We start from the raw sequence: 16,508 nt of genomic DNA, 5'->3' as shown, positions 1-16,508 counted from the left end.
CTTTGATGTCAGATATTCATTTTTTTGCTCTCTGTTGCGGTGACAACACAAACATCAACATCTGTCTTGAACTCTAGTTGCTTATCCTTGAACTTATCTCTCTGGTTCCATCAATGGGAAACCTTGGGCAATGTTTTATGTTATTTATTTTATCTTTCAGATAAAATTGGTAAATTGGATTGATAAAACGAATATCAAAATTACATCTACTACTACTACTACTACTACTACGGGCGTGGTAAGGCCACCTGGAAAGCCGACAATGCGCTGGCACGATACCATGATGTTCTTCTAAAAAAGCGAGTCACGATGTTCGATGCTGCAAGGACACGCAGCTAGCCTCGAGGGTGCGTTGTGCACTGGCCCCCCTTTGAAGCATTACTCTCTGGTTGTACCGAAGGGACGATGGGCTTGGCGGCAATGGAAACGGTTTAGCGGGTCGGGGATGCAGTCCTGCCTCGTTGGAGGTGGCCCCTAACCCCGCACTTCCTGGTTAACCCAGGATGTCTGTTGAGCAGATTCCTCCTCCATTGCTTAGGAAGAATTGCTTAGGAAGAAAAAACTACTACTACTACTACTACTACTACTACTACTACTACTACTACTACTACTACTACCAGTACTACTACTACTACTACTACTACTACTACTACTACTACTACTACTACTACTACTACTACTACTACTACTTTGGATTTCGAAAGGAATCCTCTTTGGATTTCGAAAGGATTCCTCTCTGGATTTCGAAAGGAATCCTCTTTGGATTTTGAAAGGAATCCTCTTTGGATTTCGAAGGGAATCCTCTTTGGATTTCGAAGGGAATCCTCTCAGGATTCCGAAGGGAATCCTCTTAGGATTCCGAAGGGAATCCTCTTAGGAATCCGAAGGGAATCCTCTAAGGATTCCGAAGGGAATCCTCTAAGGATTCCGAAGGGAATCCTCTCAGGATTCCGAAGGGAATCCTCCCAGGATTCCGAAGGGAATCCTCCCAGGATTCCGAAGGGAATCCTCCCAGGATTCCGAAGGGAATCCTCCCAGGATTCCGAAGGGAATCCTCCCAGGATTCCGAAGGGAATCCTCCCAGGATTCCGAAGGAATCCTCTCGGGATTCGAAGGAATCCTCCCAGGATTCGAAGGAATCCTCCCAAGGATTCGAAGGGAATCCTCCGAGGATTGCGAAGGGAAGCCCCCCAGTATTCCGAAGGGAATCCTGCCAGGATTCCGAAGGGAATCCTCCCAGGATTCCGAAGGGAATCCTCCCAGGATTCCGAAGGGAATCCTCCCAGGATTCCGAAGGGAATCCTCCCAGGATTCGAAGGAATCCTCCCAGGATTCGAAGGGAATCCTCCCAGGATTCGAAGGGAATCCTCCCAGGATTCGAAGGAATCCTCCCAGGATTCAGAAGAAGGGAATCCTCCCAGGATTCCGAAGGGAATCCTCCCAGGATTCGAAGGAATCCTCCCAGGATTCGAAGGGAATCCTCCCAGGATTCGAAGGAATCCTCCCAGGATTCGAAGGGAATCCTCCCAGGATTCGAAGGGAATCCTCCCAGGATTCGAAGGAATCCTCCCAGGATTCCAGAAGGAATCCTCCCAGGATTCCGAAGGAATCCTCCCAGGATTCGAAGGGAATCCTCCCAGGATTCGAAGGAATCCTCCCAGGATTCGAAGGGAATCCTCCCAGGATTCAGAGGAATCCTCCCAGGATTCAGAGGAATCCTCCCAGGATTCGAAGGGAATCCTCCCAGGATTCGAAGGAATCCTCCCAGGATTCGAAGGAATCCTCCCAGGATTCCAAAGGGAATCCTCTCGGGATTCCAAAGGGAATTCTCCCGGGATTCCAAAGGGAATCCTCCCGGGATTCAAAGGGAATCCCCCCAGGATTCCAAGGGAATCCTGCCCAGGATTCCAAGGGAATCCTCCCAGGATTCGAAGGAATCCTCCCAGGATTCGAAGGGAATCCTCCCAGGATTCAGAAGGGAATCCTCCCAGGATTCGAAGGAATCCTCCCAGGATTCGAAGGGAATCCTCCCAGGATTCGAAGGAATCCTCCCAGGATTCCAAAGGGAATCCTCCCAGGATTCCAAGGAATCCTCCCGGGATTCCAAAGGGAATCCTCCCGGGATTCCAAAGGGAATCCTCCCGGGATTCCAAAGGGAATCCTCCCGGGATTCCAAAGGGAATCCTCCCGGGATTCCAGAGGGAATCCTCCCAGGATTCCAAAGGGAATCCTCCAAGGATTCGAAGGGAAATCCACCCGGGATTCCAAAGGGAATCCTCCCGGGATTCCACAAGGAATCCTCCCAGGATTCGAAGGGAATCCTCCCAGGATTCGAAGGAATCCTCCCAGGATTCCGAAGGAATCCTCCCAGGATTCGAAGGGAATCCTCCCAGGATTCCGAAGGGAATCCTCCCAGGATTCGAAGGAATCCTCCCAGGATTCAGAAGGAATCCTCCCAGGATTCAGAAGGAATCCTCCCAGGATTCGAAGGGAATCCTCCCAGGATTCCGAAGGGAATCCTCCCAGGATTCGAAGGGAATCCTCCCAGGATTCAGAAGGAATCCTCCCAGGATTCAAGGAATCCTCCCAGGATTCGAAGGGAATCCTCCCAGGATTCGAAGGAATCCTCCCAGGATTCCGAAGGAATCCTCCCAGGATTCCGAAGGGAATCCTCCCAGGATTCGAAGGAATCCTCCCAGGATTCGAAGGAATCCTCCCAGGATTCCGAAGGAATCCTCCCAGGATTCCGAAGGAATCCTCCCAGGATTCAGAGGAATCCTCCCAGGATTCCGAAGGAATCCTCCCAGGATTCGAGGGAATCCTCCCAGGATTCCGAAGGAATCCTCCCAGGATTCAGAGGAATCCTCCCAGGATTCGAAGGAATCCTCCCAGGATTCCGAAGGAATCCTCCCAGGATTCAGGGAATCCTCCCAGGATTCGAAGGAATCCTCCCAGGATTCCGAAGGGAATCCTCCCAGGATTCGAAGGAATCCTCCCAGGATTCGAAGGAATCCTCCAGGATTCGAAGGAATCCTCCCAGGATTCCGAAGGGAATCCTCCCAGGATTCACGAAGGAATCCTCCCAGGATTCACGAAGGAATCCTCCCAGGATTCACGAAGGAATCCTCCCAGGATTCACGAAGGAATCCTCCCAGGATTCACGAAGGAATCCTCCCAGGATTCACGAAGGAATCCTCCCAGGATTCAGAGGAATCCTCCCAGGATTCGAAGGGAATCCTCCCAGGATTCGAAGGAATCCTCCCAGGATTCGAAGGGAATCCTCCCAGGATTCAGAGGAATCCTCCCAGGATTCGAAGGGAATCCTCCCAGGATTCGAAGGGAATCCTCCCAGGATTCAGAGGAATCCTCCCAGGATTCCGAAGGAATCCTCCCAGGATTCGAAGGAATCCTCCCAGGATTCGAAGGAATCCTCCCAGGATTCGAAGGGAATCCTCCCAGGATTCGAAGGAATCCTCCCAGGATTCCGAAGGGAATCCTCCCAGGATTCCAGAAGGAATCCTCCCAGGATTCCAGGAATCCTCCCAGGATTCCGAAGGGAATCCTCCCAGGATTCCGAAGGGAATCCTCCCAGGATTCCGAAGGGAATCCTCCCAGGATTCCGAAGGGAATCCTCCCAGGATTCCGAAGGGAATCCTCCCAGGATTCCGAAGGGAATCCTCCCAGGATTCCGAAGGGAATCCTCCCAGGATTCCGAAGGGAATCCTCCCAGGATTCCGAAGGGAATCCTCCCAGGATTCCGAACGGAATTCTTTTTTGATTTTGAAAGGAATCCTTCCGAGATTCCAAAGGGGATCCTTCCGGGATAACAAAGGGAATCCTTTCGGGATTCCAAAGGGAATCCTTCCGAGATTCCAATGGGAATCCTTCCGGGATTCCAAAGGGAATCCTTCCGGGATTCCGAAGGAAACCTTTTCGGGAATGCGAAGGGAGCCCTTCCAGGATTCTAACGAAAATCCTTCCGAGATTTCGAAAAGAATTTTTCCCTTATTTCTTGGGATTCTGAAAAGAATTCTCTTAAGATTGCGAGTCCTAAGGGAATCCTCTTGGGATTCCGAAGGGAATCTGTTTGGGATTCCAAAGAGAATCCTCTTGGAATTCCAAAGGGAATCCTCTTTGGATTTCGAAAAGAGTACTCTTGGTATTTCGAAGAAAATCCTATTTGTATTGCGAAAGAAATCCTCTTAGAATTGTGATGGGAATCCTCTTGGAAATACGATGGGAATCCTTTTGGGATTCCGAAGGGAATCCTCCTTGGATTAGGAAGGAAATCCTTTTGGGATTTCGATGGACATCCTCTTGGGATACCGGAGAAAATCCTCTTGGGATTCCGAAAGCAATCCTCTTGGGATTCCGAAAGCAATCTTCTTGGGATTCCGAAGAGAATCCTCTTGGGATTCCGAAGGGAATCTTCTTGGGATTCCGAAGGGAATCCTTTTGGGGGCATACCCTCAATCAGCTTTGGTCAATAATATGAACCAAAACAAAGATACCCACATCCGAATCAATTCCACATAAAATTTGAAAGCCTTTCGATCTAGTACTATCCATTTCATTCAACTACTTTATTGCAACTATACTGCCGTGAATCGCAAATCTTTCCCATATTTGCTGGATTTCCTATTCATATGAGACAAATATGCGATTCACGGCAGTATACTGATACTACTAATCAACTCAATTTCAATTCTTCAATTTCAAATTACGTAATAACATTGAAACTTTAAAAAGTAGTGCAAGCGACTAATGATTCTTTTATTTATATCCCATTTCAGGTAAGCTGCTTGATCATCTATGCAGTTGAAGGTACAACCACGAATCAATATCTATATATATAAAACAAAGTTGGCATTTGTACGACCGCGCATCACTCAAGAATAGACAGCCTAATTTCTGCTAATTTATATCCGTTTTCTTCTTCGATTTACGATGAACCTGGAAAAAAATGTAAAACAAGCAATCTCTTTGGTGAAATGGTTTTTCGTACAGAATTTCAATTCTTGATTATCTATATATATGAGGGTGGTTCAAAAAATAGATTTTGCTCCACAGTGATTATTTGATTCTTTATCATGTTCGGAGTGTCCTCTGACAATAGTTTTCTACGAAAAAAAAAACAATCAACGTACCTAGGCGAATCTGAGAAGACTAAATTTTGTTTTGCGTGGTATTGTTGTTAAATATTTATATGGCCTTTGAAAATTTGCTTGCCGAGAGTTTCGTTTTCGCCACGCAATGACAACTAGATTTCGGCTTGGCTTGACACACACAATTTTTGAATCTGTTTCTCCCTCCCAGAAAATAACCTCTAATTATTTCATAAGTTTAGATGAAGAACTAGTCTTAATTGAACCGTTTGTTTTGGAAACTGCATATGAGACATTTCTTTTAGCTTAGCTTAGCTTAGCTTAGCTTAGCTTTGACTGACTACACATATCTATGGTTGCTACTCCGTGATTGACCAGAATCAGTGAAATTGCACAAAGAATCAACTGAATGATTGACTGGGATTGTTCAAGCATTCTCAGTGTGCAAGTTTCAGTGACTCTAAAATTCAAATGATCAATAACGGCGCCGGCCACGTCCTTGTAGTCAGTTAGGAAGAAGGAAGGAATATTAGTAGGTGGTTTTTGCTATTTGAAGACCGTGTTTACCTCTGCGTCTCCACAAAACCACAGGAAGGATTATCAGTTAATTGGTAGGCATCGTTGGATCTGGATTCACTCTGATAAGCGATACGACCGTGTCATTCTTTATACACAGTGATTTTACCTAGCCATGAATCGGGCGCGAAAAGTAGTACAAACTAACTACCGGCCTACCGGGCATGCAATGCAGAACACAATATTTCGTCCGATCGCGCCATCGTTCTGCTGTCCGAAACAAGAGAAATCTCGCACTGAACTGATTTTTATTACCGGCCGCGCAAAGCAGATCACAATATTTCGTCCGATCGCGCCATCGTTCTGCTATCCGAAACAAGAGAAATCTCGCACTGAACTGATTTTTATTACCGGCCGCGCAAAGCAGAACACAATATTTCGTCCGATCGCGCCATCGTTCTGCTATCCGAAACAAGAGAAATCTCGCACTGAACTGATTTTTATTACCGGCCGCGCAATGCAGAACACAATATTTCGTCCGATCGCGCCATCGTTCTGCTGTCCGAAACAAGAGAAATCTCGCACTGAACTGATTTTTATTACCGGCCGCGCAAAGCAGAACACAATATTTCGTCCGATCGCGCCATCGTTCTGCTATCCGAAACAAGAGAAATCTCGCACTGAACTGATTTTTATTACCGGCCGCGCAATGCAGAACACAATATTTCGTCCGATCGCGCCATCGTTCTGCGGCCCCCAACAAGAGCTACCCCCCTCCCCTCCGCGTCTCACTACCGGCCGCGCAAAGCAGAACACAATATTTCGTCCGATCGCGCCATCGTTCTGCTATCCGAAACAAGAGAAATCTCGCACTGAACTGATTTTATTACCGGCCGCGCAATGCAGAACACAATATTTCATCCGATCGCGCCATCGTTCTGCTATCCGAAACAAGAGAAATCTCGCACTGAACTGATTTTTATTACCGGCCGCGCAAAGCAGATCACAATATTTCGTCCGATCGCGCCATCGTTCTGCTATCCGAAACAAGAGAAATCTCGCACTGAACTGATTTTTATTACCGGCCGCGCAAAGCAGATCACAATATTTCGTCCGATCGCGCCATCGTTCTGCTATCCGAAACAAGAGAAATCTCGCACTGAACTGATTTTTATTACCGGCCGCGCAATGCAGAACACAATATTTCGTCCGATCGCGCCATCGTTCTGCTATCCGAAACAAGAGAAATCTCGCACTGAACTGATTTTTATTACCGGCCGCGCAATGCAGAACACAATATTTCGTCCGATCGCGCCATCGTTCTGCTGTCCGAAACAAGAGAAATCTCGCACTGAACTGATTTTTATTACCGGCCGCGCAATGCAGAACACAATATTTCGTCCGATCGCGCCATCGTTCTGCTATCCGAAACAAGAGAAATCTCGCACTGAACTGATTTTTATTACCGGCCGCGCAATGCAGAACACAATATTTCGTCCGATCGCGCCATCGTTCTGCTATCCGAAACAAGAGAAATCTCGCACTGAACTGATTTTTATTACCGGCCGCGCAAAGCAGAACACAATATTTCGTCCGATCGCGCCATCGTTCTGCTGTCCGAAACAAGAGAAATCTCGCACTGAACTGATTTTTATTACCGGCCGCGCAATGCAGAACACAATATTTCGTCCGATCACGCCATCGTTCTGCTATCCGAAACAAGAGAAATCTCGCACTGAACTGATTTTTATTACCGGCCGCGCAAAGCAGATCACAATATTTCGTCCGATCGCGCCATCGTTCTGCTATCCGAAACAAGAGAAATCTCGCACTGAACTGATTTTTATTACCGGCCGCGCAAAGCAGAACACAATATTTCGTCCGATCGCGCCATCGTTCTGCTATCCGAAACAAGAGAAATCTCGCACTGAACTCTGCATATGAGACATTTCTTTTTTATCAAAACTAGATTTTTATATAATCTGAATCTTCGTCCAAAAATACGTATTCTGACCGAAAAAACAAGAAAAAAATTGCTCGGAAATGTACTGAACATTGTTCGTTTGTTTGAGAAACTGTGCACACACTTTGAAGAGCAGTTGTGGAGCACTCCTATCTATTTAAAATGAAATGAGAAATATCTACACTATACAAAAGCGAATTTGGTCAAGATTGTCTGGATAACATCAGTAAAATCACCTTCAACAAATCTTTCATGGTTCAAACTCTAAAGGTACAACTTCCTGCTGTAAATACCTAAACTCAGTTTACAAACTTGCTTCGATACCATTAGTGAATAGTGAAAACACTCCGAAAGATCAGCCCAACCTTGTCAAATAAAACAACCCATCAATCGTAATTATATCAAATTCAAAAACAGAACAAACCACCACAACTACTAAGAAAATCGCGTTTCAGCTAGAGAGAAACGCAAATCTGAAGGTTCAAAGCCTACCAAACGCACTGTCTCCTAAGTGGACGGTCAGCTAGTCGAACCGGTTCAACGCGCGCTTGGCCCACGAGTTCCGCCCAAGGATAACGACTTCTACTGGGCCCGGTTAACAGTTGCGGTGCGGCGATGCTGTTATCGATTCAAGAACTAAAGTTTCGTATAAAAAATAAACCACCACAAGCTGGGGTCACACCTCGTACCGTTCTGGGCCGCTCCGTTTATAGTCGATCGCGTGGCCTCGTCGCAGACGATTTGATGTTGATCCGATGTCCACTGCCACTGCTAAATTGCGATTTGCCGTTGCCGGCGACAGCGACGGCGAATGCAGCGCACCAGTATAGGACCCAATTAGCATACCATAATCGTTTGACATTATGTTAAAAGCGAGATGCTAAGAAGCTCGCTAATTGGATTCATGCCCTTTGCCATCGGACGGCTTCTAAGCTTTTTAGATTTTCTGTTGCCGTGCCGTCCACTCTGCAAAATGTTTTGTTGCCATTAACTACTCGGAGCTGTTAAGAATTCACGGTCCACTTTATGCGAAGCATTGTTCCTTCATCAATTTCTCACTCATTGAGTTAGTGAACACGCATGGGCGTAACCAGGAGCAAAACTGAAGGTGTAACGGAAGGTTCAAGGTAGCGGAAGTCTATTTGAAGGCAAGATTTGTAATAAGAAATTGGTTAACCTACAGTAAAACGGTACTTGATTCAATTGGCGTTACGTATTTTGATGTAGATAATAAGTAAGTAAAACCCAACGATAAGGAAAACGACACGGAAAGAATTGATGGAGTGGTTTGATTTGATTGAGGTAAATTCGTCGAGCTGAATCGATTGGAATATAACCCAAATCCCCTTTACAACGTCTTCTAACTACACCAATGCAAACGCGAACAACGCAAAGCACCGATTAAGCGTGCAAACTGCCTTATATGTTGCACAATTTACTGGAAGCTCAACTCGTAAACATACCGGGGCGGATGGAAGTGATTATGACTTATGAGCTTTTTTTTTGTCATCACCATTGCCGCCGTAGTGTTGTGCCGGTGTCGATTACCTGCGTGCGTCGTTATGACGGGAACGAAAATCACGAGGCATTTGGCTCATTTTCTCACACCCGGCGACGACGGTGAACTGACGACGCGTCGCCGTCATCAGCAGGTCGTTTTGCCTTGACAATGACTTTTAAGCTCGCTCTGGTAATAGTAAGTTGATAGCGCAACGCAAACGCAGTCCATGCTCTCGTTCACCCCATCAGCCAGCAAGCACTTGATGTATAGAAGCTCGCGGGCGAGTTGTGGGCAGGTGTATGGGGAACGATGCGATGTGTGGGCTTTACAAGAGCCGGTGAGGGTCGCACAGCTGATGCTGAGAGCATTGCCATACAACTACATAGATGTGAACACATGGGGGTTGTGAGGTTTCTACGGAATGTTTTGAAACTACATTTTTATACCCGAATATTGAACAGAGGATAATAACAGATTATTCGTGATTATCGGCAATTCTTTTAGAATATGTATCCGGTTTCAGGAATTTTTGTCTTCTACACAAATTAGCTTTAGCTTCTTCAGCTACTTCTCATGTTTATTATGTGCCATAAAATCAAAATAAATTCATGGTATAATTGTGTTGTAGAAATTCGGCTGGGATTTTTCGACGAATTTTCTAGTGGAGTTCGGTTTAGAATTTAGACTAGCCCAAGAATACGCGCAGCAGCTGGAAGTGGCACTCCCAACGGAAGAGCAGCTAGGCGCAGCGTCTCTTGAAGATGGCTGGAGAGATATTCGATCCGCCATTGGTAGCACCGCAACCGCTGCACTTGGCACGGTGCCCCCGGATCAGAGAAACGACTGGTATGACGGCGAATGTGAGCAGTTAGTGGAAGAGAAGAATGCAGCATGGGCGAGATTGCTGCAACACCGCACGAGGGCGAACGAGGCACGATATAAACAGGCGCGGAACAGACAAAACTCGATTTTCCGGAGGAAAAAGCGCCAGCAGAAAGATCGAGACCGTGAAGAAACGGAGCAACTGTACCGCGCTAATAACACACGAAAGTTCTATGAGAAGTTAAACCGTTCACGTAAGGGCCACGTGCCACAGCCTGATATGTGTAAGGACATAAACGGGAACCTTCTTACGAACGAGCGTGAGGTGATCCAAAGGTGGCGGCAGCACTACGAAGAACACCTGAATTGCGATGTGGCAGACGAAGATATAATCTTCCCGGCTCCGGATCTCCAGGAAATCCAGGAGGAGATTGGCCGGCTGAAGAACAACAAAGCCCCTGGGGTTGACCAACTACCAGGAGAGCTATTTAAACACGGTGGTGAGGCACTGGCTAGAGCGCTGCACTGGGTCATTACCAAGATTTGGGAGGAGGAAGTTTTGCCGCAGGAGTGGATGGAAGGTGTCGTGTGTCTCATCTACAAAAGGGCGATAAGCTGGATTGTAGCAACTACCGTGCAATCACATTGCTGAACGCCGCCTACAAGGTACTCTCCCAAATTTTATGCCGTCGACTAGCACCAACTGCAAGGGAGTTCGTGGGGCAGTACCAGGCGGGTTTTATGGGCGAACGCTCCACCACGGACCAGGTGTTCGCCATTCGCCAAGTACTGCAGAAATGCCGCGAATACAACGTGCCCAAACATCATCTATTCATCGACTTCAAAGCCGCATATGATACAATCGATCGGGACCAGCTATGGCAGCTAATGCACGAACACGGTTTTCCGGATAAACTGATACGGTTGATCAAGGCGACGATGGATCGGGTGATGTGCGTAGTTCGAGTTTCAGGGGCATTCTCGAGTCCCTTCGAAACCCGCAGAGGGTTACGGCAAGGTGATGGTCTTTCGTGTTTGCTATTCAACATCGCTTTGGAAGGGGTAATACGAAGAGCAGGGATTAACACGAGTGGTACAATTTTCAATAAGTCCGTCCAGCTATTTGGTTTCGCCGACGACATAGATATTATGGCACGTAACTTTGAGAAGATGGAGGAAGCCTACATCAGACTGAAGAGGGAAGCTAAGCGGATCGGACTAGTCATCAACACGTCGAAGACGAAGTACATTATAGGAAGAGGTTCAAGAGAAGACAATGTGAGCCACCCACCGCGAGTTTGCATCGGTGGTGACGAAATCGAAGTGGTAGAAGAATTTGTGTACTTGGGCTCACTGGTGACTGCCGAAAATGACACCAGCAGAGAAATTCGGAGACGCATAGTGGCTGGAAATCGTACGTACTTTGGACTCCGCAAGACGCTCCGATCGAATAGAGTTCGCCGCCGTACCAAACTGACAATCTACAAAACGCTCATTAGACCGGTAGTCCTCTACGGACACGAGACCTGGACGATGCTCGTGGAGGACTAACGCGCACTTGGAGTTTTCGAAAGGAAAGTGCTGCGTACCATCTATGGTGGGGTGCAGATGGCGGACGGTACGTGGAGGAGGCGAATGAACCACGAATTGCATCAGCTGTTGGGAGAACCATCCATCGTTCACACCGCGAAAATCGGACGACTGCGATGGGCCGGGCACGTAGCCAGAGTGTCGGACAGTAACCCGGTGAAAATGGTTCTCGACAACGATCCGACGGGCACAAGAAGGCGAGGTGCGCAGCAGGCAAGGTGGATCGATCAGGTGGAAGATGACTTGCGGACCCTCCGTAGACTGCGTGGTTGGCGACGTGTAGCCATGGACCGAGCCGAATGGAGGAGACTCTTATATACCGCACAGGCCACTTCGGCCTAAGTCTGAATAAATAAATAATAATCGGTTTAGAATTTAGGAAATACGTGTAGAATTATTTGGGGTTTGCTTGGCGAAACTCTAGGATCATTTCCATTTCCTGCATCATTTGAATGAAACTTCAAGACTTTCTTGTTTCGTAGTAGAACTCCTAAAAATTTTTTGTGAGCTCTCTGGAAAATCTTTTGGAGGCATTCCTATGGAAATTTCAGGATGATTTCTAAGAAGGGAATCCAATTGCCAGCCAGACACAAATCAAGTCGGTCGCGTATCTTCGACTTCTCTATCCTCTGTTAGTGGTCTATACCCCGGCTCTCCGCATGACACCTTCAAGTGCAATGTTGAACAACAGGCACGAAAGTTCATCACTTTGTCTTAGGGGCAAGCCAGAGTAAACGCGACGTGCGATGCGACGCGACGCGACAGTGCAATTTGACAGCCTGTTGATATTGATTGTTATTCTTTTACGTGAGTCGCGTCGCGTCGCATCGCTCGTCGCGTTTACTCTGGCGGGCACCTTAGTCTTCGGCGCGATTCGAACTGGAGTGTTCGCCCGAAATCAGTTTTGCACAGTTTTGCACACCATCCACCGTTGCTTTGATCAGTCTGGTAAGCTTTCCAGAGAAGCTGTTCTCGTTCATAATTTTCCATAGCTCTACATGGTCTATACTGTCGTATGCCGTCTTGAAATCAATGAACAGATGGTGCGGTTTTCACGGCATTTTTGAAGGATTTGCCGTACAGTAAAGATCTGGTCCGTTGTCGAGCGGCCGTCAACGAAGTCGGATTCATAACTTCCCACGAACTCATTGACTAATGGTGACACTGTGACAGACGACGGAAGATGATTTATGATATCACTTTGTAGGCGGCATTAAAGATGGTGATCGCTCGAAAGTTCTCACACTCCAGCTTGTCGCCTTTCTTGAAGATGGGGCATATGACCCCTTCCTTCCCCTTCCACTCCTCCGGTAGCTGTTCAGTTTCCCAGATTCTGACTATCAGTTTGTGCAGGCAAGTGGCTAGCTTTTCCGGGCCCATCTTGATGAGCTCAGCTCCGATACCATCCTTACCAGCTGCTTTATTGGTCTTTAGCTGTTGGATGGCATCCTTAACTTCCCTCAAGTTGGGGGCTGGTTGGCTTCCATCGTCCCCTGAACTTGAAACTATATTTGACCCCGGGAGTCCTGCTACGTCCCAGAAGAGGACGTGCCTAAGCCCCAAGCTGCTGGTCTAGAGCCAACGGCAGCTTCCGGGGTGGGCACACAAGACTTCTTTTCTCTCGGATCCCAGGGCGTTGTTTGGAAGGGAGAGTTTTCGGTGGGGTGGTCCCAATAAAAATTAAGTTGATTTACATTTTAGGATTTTTATTCGGTGGCTACGGGTAACGGTGAGCTTCGCAACACTGCTTTGACGAGAAACCAGCGGAGAGATGACAACGCCGGCCTGGACCTGGTCGAGTGAGGGTCGAGTGGTGGCTTCTCGAAAGCCGATAACGGCGGGGAACGTAGAAGCGGCGACGGTGATGCGCAGTGAAGTGGGCTTTGCGATGGATGAATGGCGGCTGGATGACGGCTGACTAATGGAACGCCACTGGCGGCGAATGGCTTCAATCGAAGATGGCGTTAGCTTGATGACGGCCGACTGATGGCCTGTCAAGGGCGGCACGATGATGGCGTTGGCGGCGGATGGCTTCAATATAAGCGGAGCTTAGCAAGGGCCAGGTGTTGGCCAGTCGAAAGTTTCTGGCGGCATGAAGTGGCTTCAGGGAAGCAAGCAGTGAGCGGTCTGGAACGGTTTCGGCGTGAAAAGACTGCGGCAGTGCAACGCAGCGGTGGCGTGGCGGTTCGCAACTGTTACCCGTGAAAAGGTCACATTTATATTTTTGATAACAATTGTACATAAATCTAGCCTAACTATGACCTAAGCATAAATAAACTGAATTTAACTGCAAACAAGAAATTAAATTAAAACCTAATTAGAATCTAAACAAAAAAAAAAAGAAAAGAAAAAAATATATTGGAATCGCACCTACCCCTGCACATCCCTACATCCCAAACCTTACCGGTTACACACCACCGCAATCATCGTGCTACAGTTCATCAAAAATCTCGTCATGGTTATTCGCAAATGTCATCATTAAATATCATCGATGAGTGAGCTCGACTTCGAAGAAAAAGAACAAAAACGTCATCTAACGATCATCCAGTCTCTTTCAGGTGAACGCCTTTGCCACTAACGGACGTATATTTTCAATAGTGCAATTTCTTAAAAGTCTCCATCTTTATTCTCGGTAGTGTGAACGCGTGCCGTAGGGAACCGGCGTCCCAACAAACATTCACTAGTTTAACTAACATCAGTGTGATGATTCAGTTCAGCACTGTGTTGAATTATGTCTGTACTATTTCTTATCGCAACTTCTGTTCAGGCTTTGTTCACACAATTTTGGAGAAGTTATACAGCTACAACATCTCATTTTGAAAAACAATTTTATTACCTGATTCGTTAAACCTCTAATAAGCATTTTACTTAGCCTTAATTCAGCTACATGTAAATTCTTCGAAAATAATAACGCATTGAGGTTAACATCATCAAGATCTCCATTAAACTTGTAACAATTGCTATTTTCATATAATCATTTCAAAATTTTTCTAAATCGGGTCTCGAACTGCTGTCATTTGATCATCCGCCGGTAACGTTGCCATCCGCGCCATCCTTCATTTGTAAGTTATGGCTTACTCAATGCAAAACATAAATAATCGTATGGCTGAATATGAATCATAATTGGACTCTTAATCAACAAGTCAATATGTCAAACTACAGTTTGTTAATAACTGGTTAATAACTTTTTATTTCAACCATTGTTCAGCCAGTCATAACCATTCAACACTGGGAAAAAATATAAGAATCAAAACGATAAAATAAAATTCGTCTCCAATGCAATGATGGGTTTTATGAAAATTTAATGAATTTATGTTCGACCTTGCTCGGAATCTCTGAATAACCGGTTGCGAAATGATTGTGCCATCAACATATCAACATTTATTTACATATAGAAAAAACAACTAGTACATAGGAAATCTGTAACAGACATCCAATATGGTCGATTTTTCATGACTTGTTTGTGTTCGTTTCCGCACAACTTTACAACAACTGCATAAATTTTCTTCATTGCTCCAGCAATTTTGTTCGTTGTAATTTCCAACAGCTTTATAGATCAGGAATCAATTATGTATCACGAAACAATTATGTATTGCCCCACTAATATAAAAGGCATGAGTGTTCTTGACAATGATTCCAACAATGTCTTGAAAATAAATTATTATTTTCCTATCCAAATATCATCAATTCAAGCCTTTCTTTCAAACGGAAAAAGCATAAGCTACTATAATGTTTTCTTCCACTGTGCGATAGATCCGGTAAAGGTGAAATCCAACGGTTAAGAAGGACAACGGTTAAGAAGGATGTCTAATGCTTGCTGATTAATCTACTATTCAAACGCAATTCGACCACCCTTTTAGAGCATCACATCATAGTCGAACAGAGAACTTTAAAAATCATTAGTTCAGCACATTGTTACACTTCCCCAATGTGCTGAAATGTGATAAAACAAAAACGTTAGTTCGACCTCAAATAAAGGTGGTAAACAAACAAATAGGCCAAGTCGAATATTAGTTGGATCAAATGCTGAAATGAAATCTGTCTAGCGAATTATTCAGGATCCATTTTATTCAGCTATGAAGATTACAAATTAGCATTAGCATTGAGTAATTCGCACAAATTCGTAGGTGGTACAAGCTAAGACTATTGTATGAGAGAAGCATTACTTTCACCCGTTACCTCAGATATTGATTTGGGACTAATCACTATCTCTTAGATGGAAGCATTGCACTCTCCAATAGTCGAGATCTGTCCTGGCCACGTCCTTGCGAATGCTGAGGAAGGGGAAGGATGATTTGTTGGACACCTACTTAAGAAAGATGCAGAGAACTCTACGACCTCTCATAGGTGCCACGGGAGGTTTTGGGATTGTGTGGAAGGTTATAACAGTAGGAATCGTTTTGGTAGAACGTGAAACACAGAAAGAACTATGATAGAAATACAAAGTAGGAAAGGGACGAGCCTGGAATTGAACCCACGACCTCCTGCTTATAAGGCAGAAGCGGTAGCCACTAGACCACCGAGCTCGTCAGCTATGAAGATTACAAATAAACAATAATTCAACTTAGATGCTTATTTGTAGCTTTTCGTTGTTTGTTGGGGTGGCCAGTCGAATTAGCCCCGGTTGAGAAAAAGTGCAATAAGTGCGTTCCTGTCCGACCACGCATTCGACGGAAGGAACACCGGCGTAGGGTGTGGTGCCTGAAATCAAGTGCTGAAGATCGAAGTGCGTCGTTCTGCAAAGAACAACGCAAGTATTTGAGTGAATTTCGACAAAAATCGACCTTGTGTATGACGTACCGTAGTTGCGGTGGGGGACTCCGTGTGACGCTTGCAATATCCACACAACATCGAATGCCAACGGAAGGATTTTGGACAAGGGGCCGACCGGTCGACGACGAAACAGACCGGACGACGCTGTATGAAATTTGGACGAAAGCTACTCGGCCCAAGCCTGGAGAAATCCGAGGTATGGACCTTCGAAGATCTGCCCCAACCGACGGTTGTTGTT

At 46.0% G+C, this 16,508-nt stretch overlaps 2 protein-coding genes across 2 annotated transcripts in view; both read left to right on the top strand.

Moving 5' to 3' along the window:
* The window catches only part of LOC134204484 (torso-like protein), a 169,604-nt gene that overhangs the window by 76,533 nt on the left and 76,563 nt on the right, over nt 1–16,508 (top strand). The window lies entirely within an intron of this gene.
* Nucleotides 912–3,755, top strand: LOC134206407 (uncharacterized; the record flags this gene model as incomplete). The annotated part of the gene is made up of 2 exons (XM_062682122.1): nt 912–962; nt 3,696–3,755. Coding segments are annotated over 2 exons (111 nt in total), but the record flags the coding sequence as incomplete, so codon positions are not given.

This window comes from Armigeres subalbatus, chromosome 1 (assembly GCF_024139115.2).
Source record: "Armigeres subalbatus isolate Guangzhou_Male chromosome 1, GZ_Asu_2, whole genome shotgun sequence".
Classification (NCBI taxonomy): domain Eukaryota; kingdom Metazoa; phylum Arthropoda; class Insecta; order Diptera; family Culicidae; genus Armigeres; species Armigeres subalbatus.
Note: the sequence above shows the minus strand (reverse complement) of the source record. Positions and strands in the feature narration are given on the sequence as shown.